Source organism: Ambystoma mexicanum, chromosome 7q, assembly GCF_040938575.1.
Source record: "Ambystoma mexicanum isolate Mex_15411 chromosome 7q, UKY_AmexF1_1, whole genome shotgun sequence".
Lineage (NCBI taxonomy): Eukaryota > Metazoa > Chordata > Amphibia > Caudata > Ambystomatidae > Ambystoma > Ambystoma mexicanum.
In genome coordinates this window covers 987,014,285-987,032,471 of record NC_090941.1, presented here as the reverse complement: position 1 = coordinate 987,032,471, position 18,187 = coordinate 987,014,285, and the positions used below count along the sequence as shown (strand labels likewise).

Sequence of the window (18,187 nt, the reverse complement as noted above, 5' to 3'; positions counted from 1 at the left end):
AACATCAGCTTCTTGGAAATAGACAGACACCTGCCCTTCTAGCCACCCCCCTTCACGATTCAACATCCTAGTGGCTCTGAGGACGAGGGAAAATTTAAGTCCTGTCCTGCCCCTCTGAATTTTTCTTCCAGAATACATCTACTCGGAGCGCTGCTTTAGGCAATCCTGAGTTAAGCATGGTATCCCCTCCATTCCTTGAAACTCTCTTAGAATGGATTATGCCAACTTCCATACATACCTCCCAGGCCCACTCGGAAGGTTTCAAATTCTTGCGATACCACCATAGAAAGCTTTTGAACCCCACAGCGATCTCAAATCAATTGTCAGGGACGCCCTTCCTGTCCAGTCTAAGATTCAAGAGTTTCGGCCTTCGCTTGAAGTCAAAAGAGGAGGTACCCAAAAGAACTATAATTCTCACTGTCAAAACATTGCGGAATGACTGACAAAGCTGGTATTCAAATCTGGCTTCTTCCTCCTCTGCTCCCCAACTGCTTCTCCTGTGGTGGAAAGGGCCATTTTGCCTAGGCCTGTCTCAAAACATACAAGAGGAACCCATGGAAATAGGTCAGAGCAGAGGAATGGCAAGACGAAGTAGAAGACCCAGAGGAAAACCTTGAGGAGGTGGATGCTTTTTACTGCAGCAACAGTAAATTCCAAGCCCGCTCGGCCGTCTGAGTCAGTAAGACCTGGGCCAAAGCCTTGATTGACTCGGATAGCCATCAGATGGCTAGTCTCTCGGACTTGGTTTGTTCCAAGAGTCTTGAGATGGACAAAGCAGTGAAAAGAACTTGCATCCAGAGCGACGCTGAAGTCTATCCCCAAGGTTCCCCTCACTTTAGAGGTCAGAGGAAATTTGACTAACCCAACAGTCCGTCATCCCGGTGCTACCTGAAGAAGTAGTCATAGGGAAAAACTTTGTCATTTTCCTTGATCTCCTACAGCAAGACACCAGAAAGAACCCCTTTGAAAATTAATTCCTCTTGCCTTTGAAAATTACTTCCTCCTGCCATCATGGGAGGAATTCTCTGAGGAAGAAGGTGAGCCACCATGGGTCTGGGAGAGGGTGGGGTCTACCCAGGTGGCAGCTCCCATAGAGGGGGGGGTCTATAATTTAATGTAAGGTGTATGTGACCATTTCAGGGAGCGCCTCAAGTCTCCCAAGAGGGAGCCAACCCCTTTGGAACTAAGGAGGTGAGCCCACTACGCAAAATACTTCCAAGAGGACAGGCCAAGCGCGATCTCACTAGGAGTTGACACCCACCTTTGTGGTGGGGGGGCCAGGAACCGCTAGTTGGCCTTACCCTAACACCTCCCTTAATGGCAGCATCCCAATTTTTATGAATACATGGGGACTACTCTGGCTGCTCATGATACACAGGCCCACAGCCTATTAAATGTACTTGGTTCTGTTGCTGACCTCTCCTGGAGGACTGAACCTTTCTGACCAATGGTGCTGCATCTCCCGTTGCAAGGAAGAGACCAAAAGGTTCTGAACCTCTTGCCTGTTGTCGAGGAGCTGATGCTAGACGGGTTAACCGCTGACATCTGTCCATCTGGAGAGAAGAAGCGCAGAGCAGCCGCTGCCGTGACAGTACAGAGCTAAGTATCCTGGAGGCAGGACCACGACATATACATGAGCAGAAAAGCCCACAGAATGCTACAGTGCCCAGGAGCGCTGGAATCCCAAAGCTCTGAGGTCTCTAAAAGAGAGACCAACCCGCGACCAATGCGTAAGACCGGTATGCCCAAACTGGGGCACCCACATGAAGGAGAAGCAAGGTTCCACCTCGGAAGGAACGACTCCCTCCCGCAGCAAAAGGCACTGCGGAACAGCAGATACCCAGTATTCAGCAAGGAGACAGAGCAGGGCGGTTAAGCTCTGCCGCACTCCGACAGAGAGCCTGAACACCAAAGTGAATCAAATATCCAAGGGTCCTGACAGTTCTATAGAAGAACAGAGACTAAGGAAACTACCCACCGAAGGGGTTACTGAATGAAAGAAAAAACACAGACGGTAACGCTCAATATAGTAATCCATGAAGGGTTTCTGAGCATGAAAGAGAAACACTCGGGGAGGGTGAATTTGAATATAATAACCATTGAGGGGTTCCCGAACACAAGAGAGAATGAAATACTCCGAGGGGGTGATGTTGAATACAGTAACCGACGAGGGGTAACCCGAGCACAAGAGAGCAGGAGAAACGCTCGGAGGGGGGTACATTTTAATATAATAACTGTGACCAATCTGGAGACTTCGTCCCTTCTTCCCTAGGGGAAGCCACCGCCTTGGAGTCTAGGGTGGTGAGCGCACCAAGCAAAACCCTCCCTCTGAGTTTATGAAAGTGGGACCTCACTGGGAGTGACTCCCTTTCCGGGGACAAGGACTCCCATTCTCATGGGGCACTCCCTACAGACAAAGTATTATATGCTTGCACGGGAGTAACTAATCTGGACAAAACTACTACATGTTGAACTTTCATGTGTTTAACATCCTGTGATAACCAGTACGCCCTCTCTCGTTACAGGAACGAGAACAAAGAGGCAGCAGCACTGGAGTGGGGGAGGAGAGAGCACGTGCAGAGGCAAGGCTTGTACATGGGTACATTGGGGAGTGTGGAGAAGCGCTGAACCGGCAGTGGTGCAGAGGAAGGCAAACATCTGAGAGAGACGCTGCTGTGTGGCTTTGTCCGCTGAACGATCACTGGGGAATCTTCCATTAGAGGTCCTGAGGCCAAGGGCAAAGAACGCACTTGCTGCTACCTCAGCGCGTCTATAATTCCTTTTAGAACGAGCCGCCACCAGTTCCCCCACACTCCATGTTGCTGCATCCTTCTCTGTGAGCCCTATCATGATTTCAAGCAGTTCGAATTGGAGATTTACGTCTCCGAAAACAATGATTTTTACCGGGCCGATTTGACTTGCCCTCTGTTTGGTGACTCTCTCCTCCAACAATGGAAACATGGATTTACTAGAAGCAAAAGGTTAGGCCCATCAAGACAGCACAGTTGGATTTCCATATAATTTCCTGAGGGAATGGGGTAAATACATACTGACGTAAATAAATTCACATTGCCCAGAGATTCAATCCACCAGTTGGGCGCCCTTCCTTCCCCTTTGATGCTGGTACATGAAAAGTTGCAAAACCCTGGATATTTCACTCTCATGTTGGCTACGCTTCCATTTGGCCTAGTGGGTATGTTTCTGGCTTGGGAACCTGATTACTGGCTTGGACACTGTTGCACAGTACTTTTTATTTTTTTTATTTTTAGGCATTACCAGTCTCAAAAACACTTACAGGTTATGGTATCTCTCCTCTTAAAAGAAAGCGGTCAGATGATGTCCAATCAGTGTACCCTCGACTTGTGCCTTCTGAGGTTTCTGAACAGAAACCCGACTAGGGTTGTGCAGGATCTACCCATTGTGGCAGTGGGCAGAAGTGGGTCATTCCTGGTAACCTTTTCTGAGAGTATTCTCTTCTAGGCATAACTGTTCCCTGTACATCTTATACCGAGCTGAAGGGTTAGGTCTACGGTTCTTATAGGTTATGGGAGAAACCTCTAACTGTTGTTCCCTGATGAGCTTAGCAGGGCATGGTCGTGATATGATGACGGGCAGCACGTGTCTGGAGCACTCTTTATTATTTCACATCCCCCCATCAGAACGCACACATAACTTAAATAATAGCCTTGGCTCCGAAAACTAGCTCCACAAAGCCAGGGAACAGCACTCTATAACCATTCAAAAAGGTAAACTAGGTAGCGACCAAAATGCTTCAATAAAGCAGAAAAAAGTGGCATGGTGCCCCTGGCCCAGAGCATTCTGGGTGTGTCTAGCAGGGTTAACTGCCTTTACAAAATTGTTCAGCCTGGAGTCCTTTTGCTCAAGACCGCAGCCTAAAGTCGTTTTTCCTATTCTTCTAAAATGGAAGTTTTTCAAAAATAAATAAGATGTGTAATTTTACAAGGTTTTTAAAGTAAAGTGTACAAAAAGATGTTTTTAGGGATCCGGCCTGTCAGCAGTTACCTCTTCTCAGCATGTGAATTCGGAATGGTCCCCTTGCTGTACACATTTTTCCTTTTTGGTAAAACGAAACATTTCAGCCAGTGCTCCGTGCTTCTTGTCGGCAATCTCTTGGATAGATCTGTTTGGCTATATGTTAGCGCTCAAAGGAAATGGTTGGTTTCTGCTGCACACTGCATGGTGAATGCATGCTCCCTAGTTCATACGCTGTATTCTCTTTTGGGTATTTAAGCTCTCTTCTGTTGGCTATTTCAATGCATTCTGTAAAACGTGTTACAATGTTTGTGTAATCGGTGGCTGATGTGCTGGAGAGTGCAGATATTTGTAACATCAAGTTAAATGGTCCACAGCTCTAGGGGCATCACATTGTAATACAAACTCTTTTAGGAAGTGTGTAGTATTCATTGCTTACTAGGCAACTACCAAGCTCTTTTGAAAGCTTCATTCAGATGCTAATGGGGAGATCTTCTTGACAATGCTGTGTGTAATAGTTGCGTTATCATTTACTCATTGCTGTGCTTTCTTTCATTTGTATGTGTTCTATATCTGGGTGTGTGTGTTCTTCTTTCTTTTCTTTTTTTTAATTCCCCTTTTGGGACATTTGCTTGCTTGCTGTGCCATGACCCAGTCATCCAGTTGTTGGGATAACCTCTTTTTTAGTCTGTTGCATCAATGCCTCTTGTCCGAAGGGGTGCAATTTCTGTCTTTTGATATATTATTGGCAGTTCGTTTTCCAGAATATAAATGAAAGCATATCTATTTTCATTTTTGTTCCCGTCCATTTGTATGCAGGCACCCTGTTGACTACTCCCCAACACACTGCCATTGGAGCACACCCTGTGTCCGTGCCAACATACAGGGCTCAAGGAGCGCCCACCTACAGCTATGTACCTCCACACTGGTAAACAGTGACCAATCCATGTAAGTACTTGACACCCTGCGGTCCCGTGTGTGTGTGTGTGTGCGCTCTTATAGCACATGTCACAATAACAGGAGATGGTTTACCAGAAAGTGTGACGAGTTCTTCATGCCTTTCTTTTTCTTTTCATCTGTGCTGTTCTTCTTAGTGCACTATTCCAAGCACATTGTATCACTTTATTTCCATTTTATTGTTTTTAACAGGGTTGGAGTCCAGATATTGAATCTTTTTCTTCACCTTCACTTTATGGCTTTATGTTTTTTGGGTGTTTTTTTAAAATGTGTTTGTTGTGATGGGTGTTTCCTGTTAAACTTAAACTATGAAAAATGTTCACAGGGGTCAATACATGTAATGTGAAAGACACGTCACTGAGAGGAGAATGCTTTGAAAGAGACAAAACATTAATAGACTCAAATTAAGATATGTCAATATCCTGAAATCTTTTTTAGGGTGGTGCATATTATGAGGCTCACAGGGGAGATCACCCCTGATGTTTAAAGTGTCCTGGAATTGGTGACATTTTGTGTCTGTGAAGGTGATCCATTGCTTGTTTTGAGTGATTTGGGCAGTCTGAGCGACCAGCATCTTCTCCAGTTTGGGCAGCTCAACTATGACGGTGAGCATGTATTGCCCCATCAGTAGCAACCTGAAGCATGCGCTGAGGCGAACCCCCATGGATGTTTTCCTCTCAGCATGGACTGGACATGAGTTTGATTGGATCGGGGCCCTGTTGCTTTTCATCAGACGTATTCTACAGTCTTTCTCAGTCCAGGGAACCATTCCTTTTCCCATAAGTGGGTTTTTGCCTTGCTCCGACCATGGTGCCCCATGTGGGAGAGTTAAACTACTCTCGGCATCAGTGAGTTAGGACTTGTGATGCATGAGTCTCTTAGGTGAAGACCATCTTCAGTTTCGGAAAGCTTATGAAGAGGCTTCTCCATGATTGCTGGGGTGTCTGTCATGCTGGTCGACTTTCAGGAAACCGCCTCACCTCACAGAGGCCAGGGCCTGCTTTATTTTAAATCTGCTTTCCCTCTTGGGGTGCAGCTGCTATTTCCTCGACCAAGAGGGATTTCGTCGTGGCGTTGCCAGCTATCACGTTGACTTGTTTTTCTAGCCGGAGGGTTGCTTTCTTTTTACGTCTGTTGCTGCTCACAGATGGCAGGAGAGAAAATCTGCTGGGTTATTTGCTCAAGGTCAGTATGTGATTTGGAATTCATGTTCTTGAAGCTGCAGAATCTATTTTTTGAACCCCGGTGGTGGGGTAAGTGCAGAACTGTTGGTACTAGCGGCTTGTGGTCTGTGAGGATCACAAATCAATTGCCATATACGTAGACCTGGAAATGTCCACACTTCCACAAATTGGTAATAGCTTCTTTCTCGATCTTAGAATATCTGGATTTGGGGGGGGGGTGAACTCCCTGCTAGTGTACTGCGCTGGAATTGCATCCTTGCCCGGAGCCACCTGCGTTAGTACTGTGCCTAACCCACGTGGGCTGGAATCGACGACCAGCTGTGTGTGTTGGCTGAGGTCAAAATAGGCTGCGATTGTGTCCTTGTAAGGTGGTTTGTTGTAGTTCCTCCGATGCTCATGGCTTGGAATATTTGGTCTGTCACTGGAGAGGTTTGGTGATAGAGGCCAGATTCAGGGTTCTTCAAATTCACCATGTCAACATCTTATTCTTGACTGGTGCTAAAGATTTGTCCTTCATCTTGTGGGGGTTGGCTGAGATGCCCTCTTTTCTGAAAACATTCCCAAAAGACTCCAGGCTGTCTTTGTTTAAGTGGTCATCGCTGGCAATCCCATCCCTGCCCTCATCAACGCAGGGGCATTTGTTAATGTGATGGGCTGTATGCAATTAGCCTACACGAAAAACATGCTCCTTTTATCTCCCACTAATGTGTGAATATGTGCCAATGGCTGTAGCACACCCAATGTCTTTGTCTGTGTATTAATAGCAACTTGGATGACTGCTATCAACCACCTGATGGTGTCCTGGCTGAGTACGATAGCTGACGACAGACTGAAGCGAAGACCATTGAATATATGTGGTAATGTGTTAGTCATGATTTATCTCAAGTCCTCATACAGTGGGACCTTGTGATCGCATTAAGGTCTAGTCTTGAAGTGCTGCAGCCCATCGATATCGGCAGTGAGGTCATCCAGGGTCAGTGTTTGGTGGTGCTTCACAGCCTTATTTGGGTGGAGCATGTTAATACAGATGCCCCACTTGGTCTGTTTTCTTTGATTTCTGTGCTACTGTGATCGGTACCACACACCGAGGTCTGCCCTTGGACTTTCTCAAAATGTCAGCCTACTTCAAATTCAGGACTTGTAACCTTTTGGATCACAGGTGGAACGGAATTCTTCAGGTGTTTAAGGGCGCTGTTTGCATGATAGTTCATGTAAGAGTTTTGTGGATTTTCAGAAACCCACTTCCTTGGAAGAGGGCTTCAAACTCATGGATCAAGTGTTGAAGTTCTTTGTTGTAGGTGCTTGATGCAAAGTGGATCAACTCAAGTTCCTCTGCCATGTCCGCACTGATGGAAATCTATGCAGCATTACCTCCAACAGCATCTTCCATCCTCATCTGCCAGTTGTGAGGTTCACAGGGAGGATCTCAGTTGCAGCATCTTAAGGTTGACGCTGCACACATATTGAAATGAAGTCTTAGACTAAAGATTGTTGTCAGGTTGATTCATGCCCATGCGTGGGAACTCCACAACCTTTTATTACAGTAGTGTGTTTTTCGTATCACCACGTGTCTGCATGCTGTGACCCGCTGGGTCGACATCCCTTGCACATCCGCACTCCAGGTGTGTTACATTCCATCTCCTCACAGTGCATTTGTCACTGCCTCATCACCAATTCCTTTTAAGCTGGTGCACGTTGGCTGTCATGGTAGGCAAGTCGTATAACCTTAAGAGCGTGGATGCAAGGCAGTGGCGTGTAGCGCAAGGCAGCTTTTTATGATAAACAGATGAAAAAGCTTCTGGGTGCAGAGGGGTGCTGAGAGGTGTCCTCTATAAAAAAAAAAAAAGAATAGTGTGGTGACATGGACTAGCCGCATCACTACGCAGGATGCCAGTGCTCCCAGTCATCACACAGGGCAGCGGGTGGTGCAGCGGGAGAAGGATGCAGAAAGCGGTGGAAACAGCTCCACACAGAGCTCTGTGAAAAGCATGTGTCTGTGCTATTATATGCTTAAATAAATAAAAAATATTTGGAGAAGCAGAGTGAAATAAAGACATATCTGCTTACCACCTTCCCTCTGGTGTGAGTGCATTATTTGTTGTTCCTACAATGTGATGAGGATGAGATCAAGGTAAAGAAAAGGAAGCAGCAGCACACACGTGGATGAAGAGGGAAATCCACATGTCAAGAGAGCAGCAGGCAATCACCAGAATGGTTCAGCATCCCAACCAGTATTTCTGCAAAACCAGGTAGGCCAACAATACCCTGGCAACAATGGTTACGGAACTGTAATGTATATATGGAGGCATTGGCGCTCAAGAACTGAGTGAGAAAAAAAGGCAGCCATATTGACCAATGCTTTGGGGATGGAGGGTCAGAGAAAGAGAACGTGATGGATGGACAATAGAGAGCCTTACGAAGGAGCCCTGAAGAGGTTTGAGATCCGAGGGAACAAACTGAGGTACACGTTGCACTACTACGAAAGGAAGCAAGGGGTGAATGAACCAATGGAGGACTACCTGCTGGCGCTAGGAGTCAGTGACAGATTGACATTTCGGGGACACATTAGACACCATGCTAAGGAATTTGTTAGTGGGATGCAGTAGTTAAAAAATACAAGAAAAGGGGTGGGGGTGTAGCCAGCGTGTGATGTGAGAAGCTGCATATCTCAGGAGCTCCCCGTGAGGATCCTTCATTGATGCATCTAGGCATACAAAAAGCCCCAGAAATACAGCCCAGAGGAGCCGCATCTGAATAGGAACCCTCCGATTCATAGAAGAGAACCAGAGCACTGGTGCAGCGAAGATGAAAAGGGAAGAATAATCCCGCCGGCTGAATTCAAAATGGCAGTTGCAATATCGCGGGGGAGAGCCGCAAACTTCTGAGCCCCTGAGACATTGGGAGGCCCAGAAGACCCCTGGCACGAATCCTGCAGTGCCAGAGTAAGCAGACCAGAACGCCTCCCTGCACAATCCCCCGATCGGCAGACTGAGAGAATAGCAGTTAGGGACGAGCAGCAGGCTGCAACGGGGAGCCGAACATACGCCAGAGGAACATGAAAGAGAATTCCGGAGGAAGCCCTGAGGACCAGCACTTCTAAAGAAGAGCCCGCGAAGTGAAAGCAACAGCTGAGGAGCCCCTAGGAGAAGGAAACAAATAATTAAGGAGACCCTGGTGGGACACCACAGCAGCACCAGGGATGCAGGAGGAGAGGCACAGACAGGGGGACCCCTGGACATCGCTACTCTGCATTAGAGGAAGGAAAAGGGCACAGAGAAAAGACTTAAGGTGGGAGAAAGCCATATGAGGCCTCTCACTGGCAATAACAAATCAGAAGGGGCGGGGGGGCGGAATCGAATCTACAGCGGCACAACAGATACTGAGGTGGATACTCCACCCTGAGGAACCTTCCCTCTGGGAACAAGAAGGGAGCCAAAGATAAGACACTGCAGCCCCCCTGCAAAAAAGCGAAAGGCAAAACCCAATGATACAGAAAGTGATCACAAACAGGGACAGGGCCACACTCAGAGAAGACCCCAACATAAACAGGAACCCAGAGATTTTGGACTGCCGGGGCCTTGTAGGAAACCGGAGAAACAGATAAATATCGCAAGGTGGGAAGAAGGCCACAACACATTCGAAATAGAACAAGATGGAGGTCTTCACAAAAAAAGTAAAAACTAAACAATTGCCAACTGACGCTGGGGCACAGCAGGCAGACAACACCCAAGATGTCTGTGAACCCCCGAAAGACTGCCAAACTCTTAGAGGCAATAACGGCCCTGAGAACCTCGATGGAAATGCAAATTGATGAGGTAAAAAGTGATGTCGGCCTCTTGGGGCAGAACTTGCGCACCCTGGCGGACAGAGTGAGCGAAAACGAGGAAACGGTTCTAGAAATGATAACCACTGCAAAAACATTGCAAGAAACGGTCTGAGTGCTAGAGGTGAAAGTGCGATTGCCACAAGACCGAGCAGAAGACGCAGAGGGGAGAGCAAGGTGAAGTATCATTTGAATCCTGGAACTACTGGAGGAGGCCAAGGAGGGGAGACCCTACTACGTATGTGGAGAACATGCTTCTACAGGAAATAGGCTCGGGAGCGTTGTCACAGGGGTTCACAGTGGAACGAGCCCACAAAGCACTCACAAGTAAACCGCCCCCGGGTGCCCCACCTCGGCCCATTATTGCCAAAATCCTAAACTTCCGAGATGAAGAAAGAATCCTGGCATCCTCTAGATTGGGCGGAGAGATAAGACTGGGCTCGACCTCCCTACCGATCTACCCAGACTGTACTGTACAATGTCAGAGACCGAGAGAACAATTCGGAAGGAAAGACTAAGGCGACAAGGCATAAAATATATGCTTGTGTAACCCGCAAAACTGAAGGTGATTATATAAAGAGAAATTTCTCTTCTACGATGCCTCTGAGGAATTAAACGCATGGATGGACGCCAACATAAAGACTGGAACATAAAGAAGAGTCCTGCGATGCATAACGCATTAAGTTAAAAGCGCAGACTGTTGAAGCAGTCCTTTTTCTTTCAAGCAAGGGTAGATGTGAGGAGGCTTCTATCTCGTCGTTTTGGATCGACAGAGCTTTGTTGGTGGCAACCAAACACATTTGAAAGGTTTGGAAGACTAGAAAAAAGCTGCAATTAGAGGATTGGTTGATGGATATGCATATACTTTCTCATTTTGAAAAGACCCAATCAATCAGACTTGGGCAGGAGGGTGATTATTTGGAAAGAGGGAGAGCTTTTAATGACATATATGGGGACTGATGGATTAGATAGTGTAGTTATGTGTATAGTTGATTGTTTAAGGGAAGGATGCTGGCTGGCTGTGGGGGGGATTTGTGTTGTCCTGTAGTTAATATAGTGTGTGGTGTTATTTTGAGTCCTAAAGGTGGGTAGAAAATATGTATATAAGTTGTATTTGTGTATTTATGATAGGATGAATATGCTTAGATTATTACTTCTGTCATACTCACCTTGGTATTGTTTGATTTGTTTAAATGATCATGCTAAATAAAGATGAAAAAAATAAAGCGCGAGTAAAAGAGAAGGCAGGGGGGAGAATGAGTATGTTGTTGGAATATTCCCATTTAGTGTGACTTTTTTTAGATCCCACCCCTGAAACGATGTGATTGATTTAACGTTGCTTCTGATTAAGGAAGAATCTGGTACCGAGAGCTACCCAGCTACTATGATCCGAAAGGACGAGGGGTACGCATGTGGTTACGCCTCTACAGGACCTGACTGCTGGGCGATTAGTTATTGTTTTAGTTTCTGTTGAACACAATTGGTTAAAATTGCAGCACAACTTGAATCTGGGGAAAGGGGGCCATGAAGTGTTAGTCCAAAACAATAAGATACCGGGAAGAACCACCACAGGGCATGCATATAAAATTAACAACGGAGGACGGGGGATGAAAACCTATATGGCTGAGGTGCTAAAGGTGGCCTCTTGGAATGTGAGGTGACTAAATAAATATATAAAGAGAATAAGAGTAGCAGCATATCTGCGCTGCAAAAAAGTTAAGATTGCAATGCTACAGTAAATATACTTCACAAAGGAGAGGCAGGCACAAGTGGTGAAGAAATGGGGAGCGATGGTGTATGACTCGGCGTGTTCTAGTTATCCGAGGCGAGTACTCATTTGGATGGCCCCATTAGTGCCCTTCAGAATGGTGGGTGTACACAAAGATGACGAAGGCAGAATGATAATAGTACATGGGTACCTTGAGCAAACCGAGGTCTGTCTAATCAACACATATGTACCCAACCACAATGCAGCCACCTTCTTTTCGATCCGTGAATGGATGACTAGCCGCCTTCAGAGATTTCAACTGCACGATAAACCCAAATTTAGACAGATCGGATGGCAAAATTATGCACGTTAGATGCATACCTGGAGGTATTGACCAACTTCGCAGACCTATCGGGCATCTCAATTAGTAGGGAAAAGTCCTGTATATTCCCTCTGGGCAGTTGGGCAGGAGTGGAAGAGTCGCAACTCCCGTGTTTAGGCCTCCAGGGGAAAACTAAAACATTTAGGTACATGGGTATAGACATCCACCATCATGTAGCAGAGACAAATCAGCAAAACACAATAAGAGCGCGAACAGGGCTGGAGGCTTCGATTAAATTCTGGGAAAAGCTGACTCTTTTAGTGACAGGCAGAGTTGCGCTTCTAAAGATGGTAGCTCTCCCCTGTCTACTATATCACTTTGAGAACGTCCCCTACCTCATACCACACACCTTCTTCAAGTTATTAAATACAATGACAGGATGGTTTATATGGGGGGGGACAGAAGGAGAATAACCCTAGATACCCTACAAAGAGAATACAAGGGAGGGAGACTGAGGCTACCTAACTTCAAACTCTACTATTTATTACGTCAGCTACAACATGTAGCGAAATGGTTGGCAGACCACGAAAATATAGAACACACCCTGCATGCACAGAAACTCACCCCATACATATTAAAAGCACTCTGTCTTGACAACAGTAAAATCTTTGCACCACCCTAAGACTGGGGAAAAAGTAATCTGGGCCAGAATCAAGATGGTACTCAAATTGGGGGAACTCTTCCCACACCAAATGCCGGTAACAGCCATCTGCAGGAACACAATTAAGGACCTAGCACAAATTAGGAACTACTGGGAGAGCAAGGGGATAGTAACAGTGGGAAACTTGCTGACACAGGATAGACTCCTGAGATTTCAGGAGATAGTTGACAAGTTCGGGGAACATAAGGGACAGTTCCTCACCTACACCACTGGGAGATGGTCGAGCTCTCCATAACTCCCAAATGAAGACAAGGTGTTGGAGCTCCTGTATGATGTGTCAGGAGGACATGGGGTATCAAGGTCTACTGGAGGCTCGACCAGCAGAAGTGACCAAAGGGAAAGGGGCATGGGAATCTGATACGGGTAGAATCATGACGAGTGGTCTAGGGCTCTAATGTACCCGAAAATAGTCTCAAGGAACGCCAGACTGAAACTCGCACAACTATATGTCCTACGTAGGGCATACATGATGCCACAACTACGACCACGTTTCCCAGGATTGCAGATGAAGGGATGTCCGAGATGTGGCGCGAGGGAAGCAGGAATGTGACAAATGTTTTCGGGCTGCCCAGTGATGCAAGAGTTCTGGCTGGGAATGGAAACACGCATGTGGAGAGGGGTCGGGGGGGGGATTACGAGGTATAAATGGAACCCGGAAGCCTGCCTGTTGGGCATTTTCAAACACCTGCAAACATCCAGGCTGTAGAATAGAGTAATAGACCTAGCCTGGGTGCTGGCAAAGCAAAGGATTACCATGGCGTGCAAGACTAGAGAAGGCACATGTATAAGTAGATGGTGGGAAGATTTAAGAAGGTGGTCGATGGCAGAAGTAGCAGTGTGGCATAAAGCTGAGCAACGGGGGAGAGCGGAAGCCTCAGAAGACACAGCAACCTGGAACGATCACCAGATGATAAACCTCCCTGAACTCTTATAGACGCTAGATGCTGGGAAAGAGACAATTATGTACATCTGAGCAAACACTGGTGGATTATTACTAATACTTTCCCTATGGTTATGATCAGATTATAGGCCGAGGGGGGCAGATGATGGGGAGGATGGGAAGGAGTAGTATTAGATAAAAAAAAATTAAAAAAAGATGAGCGGATTGTATAACAAAATTGTCTAATGATAACTTGTATTAAAATTAATAAACACATTTAAAATATATATTTCAAGAAAATATGCTGCAGTGTGGAGGAAAGTATGCTGCATAAACAAACGATCAAAACTAAATTTAGAGAAAGCAGTCACGCAAATCAAAAAACTAAGATTGACGAGGAACAAACCAAGAAGAGTGCAGAACACCGAAAAGATTCAGAAATCAGATGAACACAGAAATCCGAGCGAGTGCTACAAGTGCGGCATGCACATCCAAGTACTGTCCTGCGTGAGGACTAAAGTGCGCCAAATGCCAAACGATGGGCCATGTTGCAAGAATAGGCAGGGGCAAAACCATGAAGCAAGTGGAAAGAGAAATGATCGGAAGCAAAGACGCATTAGAAGAACTTAAACCAGTCAAAATACTGAGTACCAATGCTATCAAGAAGTAGGAGTAGGAGGCAAGCCCATAAGGATGATGGCCGTCTCAGGATCCAACCTCGCAATAATATCAGAAGAACAGTACGAGCAGAGGTGGAAGAGAGAAGTACCGATACTCCAGAAATACAAATCGAAACCAGGAGCCTACACTGTCAAAGAAATAAAGATATTGGGATTCTTCGACATCCAGTTCAAAGATGGGACAACTAAAGGAAGGGTATTTAGGAGATGCACTCCTGGGAATTGGACATCAAGCTGGAACCGAACGCCAAAGAGCAAGTAACGGCTGTGATTAATTGGAATGATCAGGACATACTAGAAACATATGTAGAAATATTTGAGGACATGATGGGGACACTAAAAGGGTACAAGGACAAAATTAAATTGAGAGAATGAGCCACTGCGGTCAAGCTAAAAGTGAGACCAGTGCCAGTCACGCCACAGGAATAACTGCAAGAGATGTTGAATAAAATGTTGGAAGCCACAGAATGGCTTAGTCCCATGTTAATAGGTAGGAGGAGTAGGTCAGACAAGCTCAGAATGTGCATAGACTTAAGAGCGCTGAATTGAGAATGGAAAGTGATTAATTCCTGTTGCAGAACTTATCTGAGATGATGCAGTCCCCGGAAGGAGCTGTCATATTTTCAAAGCTGTATACAACCAGCACATACCATCAAGTTATACTATATTTCAAAGATTAAGACCATTGATAGCATTTGTGACTCCGTATGGCACATGCCAGTACAAACGTATGTCATTCGGATTGCATAAGTGGCTTCAGTCTTCCAGAGGATCCTGACCGAAACATTGCAGGCTTTAGTGAACGTCAGGGTCTTTGAGGACGACCTATTCATCTAAGGCGTTACACAAAATGACCATGATGCTGCTCTAGAAAAGGTGCTGGAAAGACTGAGGAGGAAAGGATTTTGACTAAAGAGACCGATGTGAGCAGCACAAAGAAAAATGAAATGTTCTCAAATTCACAATATCATCAGCAGGTATGGAACCGAAAGCCTGGAGTAGGCGATCACACAAGCCCCGAAACCTCAGACAAAAGAACAGCAACATTCCTTCATGGGGATGGCGGAATACTACGCACAGTTCGTAAAATATTTTTCCAATACGACAAAAGTATTGTGACTACTGAGAAAAGGAGAGAAATATGAATGGACACACCAATGCAGTTTAACTTTTAATGACATGAAGGACATCATGAAAGCACTGAATCTTAAAACCATGTCACGCAAGAAACAAAACTGTCATATCCGTAGATGTGTGTGCATATGGGATAGGTGCAGCCCTGATGCTTGCACCTGGGCAGCAAACCATTTCCAGACATTTTTTATGGAAAAGAAGGTTTAAGTTAGAAGGAACAAAGTTTGCATACCCCAGAAAACGAAGAAGGTATGAAGGGAAATGGATTTACTGCAGCCCAAATGGGCAATGCCAGCTAATGACCTGGAACAAAGACGAACACGTAAGAACAACAGGAAGTTTGAAAGGAGTGATAAAAATATCGACTCCAAAGATGCACACGTTCACACCATCATGTACAAACACAGATGACGAAGAAGTGGATGTGGAAGAACAAAGCAAGAATAACTTAAAGGAAGAAGAAGTGGTTGATAAACCGACCAGAGGGGTGTGTGTGTAGAGGAGGTCCCAAATATGGCTTGCACTCCAGCTACTCATGTCAAAATGCCAGAAGCATACTCGCCAAGATATGTGACATATAAGGAGCAAATGAATCAACAGAGCCACGGTGTTGCTCTGTCCAGTACCCATCAGAGGGACATGTATACCTATTGAAGCGCCAATAACCCGACAACGGTGGGCTGCAAGGTATCCACTGAGACAACCATACCAGCAGATGACACGATATGAAGACTACTTACAGGCTGTCCCCGAAGAGGCCCACAGAGCATTAATGAAAGGCAATTGGTGACGATATAAGAGCCTAAAGCGTGACGTACATACAACCATAAAATGACGAGAAAAAGAAAGTACACAAGGACGAACTGTAAAGAATAATGATGTGACAAACTTATAAGAAGATACCAGCTTGCAGCACAAAGAACGTACCCAGCAACTGACTGAATGCATGTAAATAGGCTTGGAACGCAAGAAGCTAAGAAAACGGTACTGCTTGCAATGCTTAGTAGAAGAATAGATCGGCATGCGCCAAGTATATATATCTACCTCAATGAAGCACGTCATACTAGTGCGACTCCATTTTGTAAAGCAGAACTAAGCCCAGGCTACAAGGGGGCCACCAAGGCCGAGATTCATATTCCAGCTAAAGCCAGGAGGGAAGAGCGGAATCGAAACTCAGCAAGAAGTAGCTCATGCTTGAGAATTCAAGGTCAACTCCAGGAAGGGAGGAGAGCGGCAACTCCGGAGAACCGAAACTTATCAGCATACCAGCCAGCCAATGAAGGTCGTGATAAGGAGGCCCCAGGCAGGTGGCGAGGCTACGGAAGAATCAAATACACGAATAAGAGGGAAAATGAAGCAGATTCACGGTGAAGAGACACGTGACCAGCCGAGGACAAAGAGGTACCAACGTCTGATGTCACCCAGAACCCAAGGATGCCATAACTTTTCCTGATTAGAACTATAGTTTCGAGGCCATCCTCAGCCAACTAACTGACACATAGCCCTAAAGGTACTGATTGATGGAAGGGAGACAGGGTGAATCTTGGGGCACTCCGCAGCTGGGTGTCCATTCTGCATGCTGCTAATTAAAGTGAAGATTTATGTCTAGTGGTGTAACCCACCCAATCACAATGGACCAAATAATCTAGGGTCCTAGAACCAATAAGACGTCGTAGTTGTAGTGACGTCTATCACGAGTGATGTAGTAGGATGGGCGTAGACGCCCACCCGATAAGAGTTATCCAATCCACATGCTCTGTTACCATATACAGATATAGCACCTATACTTAAGTTACCTTTCCAACCAATAGAAATTGCATGACAAACTTATGAGTTTTACACGTCAAATGATGACGGATTTTACCTATAAAAGTGGTCTAAATGAAGAAGTTGGAAGTTGAAGCGAGACAGGCGATCGCTTCATTGATGATTACCGTGTGTTTCCCCGTTTTTTGTACTTGTCATTAAACTGACTTCCCTTTGCCAAACCATTGAGTTGTCCTTATTGAAGTGTGTCGGAGTAAGTGAATCCTGCACCCTAACCTCCTCAAGGTGCAGCTATCTTGTCTTACAGGTACTAGAGGGTGAGTTCTTACCTGTGGGCCCGTCAGAGGAAGCTCCGCCCTCCTGTACACTTTCACATAATGATTCATTCTTTCCACCTGCCCATTTCCTTGTGTGTGATACCACGTAGATTTATGTTGCACATCGTTCTTTCGCAAGTACGGTTTCACCTCTTCAGAGACTAACTGAACTCCATTGTCCGTGACTATGGTCTTTGGGTATCTTCTCCTGAACACCTCTTCGAAACAGGCTACGGCTGACTTTGTCGTTATCTCGGCCATATAATGAACTGTTGAGCATTTGCATGTGTAGTCCACTAGGACTGTAGCATACGCTGGGAGATATTCTATTGGCCATATGAAATCTGCTCCGAGTTGATCCCACACTTCTTTGGGCCATTCTACTATTACCAACAGTGCTACTCATCACAATGTGCTTGCCTCCTTCTTTGCAAAGAGGGCAGTTGATCAGGGTTCTTCTCAGTTTGTGTGTCCATTTGAGGCCAACAATACTGTTCCCTTATTCCCCTTTTGGTGAACGTCATTCCTGTGTGTCCTTTATGACCTAGCCATATTATCTTGCTCCTGGGGCTGGTGGGAGGCAACACATTTAATCTCATTAGAACTCATAGTTCTTACTTTCCAGGAGCTTTGCATTTCTAGCACTCGCATTCTTCTTTCTCCTGGACACCCTTTCCTGGTGTACTCCAATGTTTTCATTA

At 45.8% G+C, this 18,187-nt stretch overlaps 1 protein-coding gene across 4 annotated transcripts in view; it reads left to right on the top strand.

Moving 5' to 3' along the window:
• The window catches only part of FAM168A (family with sequence similarity 168 member A), an 812,985-nt gene that overhangs the window by 719,214 nt on the left and 75,584 nt on the right, over window positions 1-18,187 (top strand). For all 4 annotated transcript variants that reach the window (XM_069640117.1, XM_069640118.1, XM_069640119.1 and 1 more), the window contains one exon: window positions 4,813-4,941. In XM_069640117.1, the coding sequence (XP_069496218.1) occupies window positions 4,813-4,925 (113 nt within the window). In that variant the 3' untranslated portion in view covers window positions 4,926-4,941. The remainder of the gene's footprint in view (window positions 1-4,812; window positions 4,942-18,187) is intronic.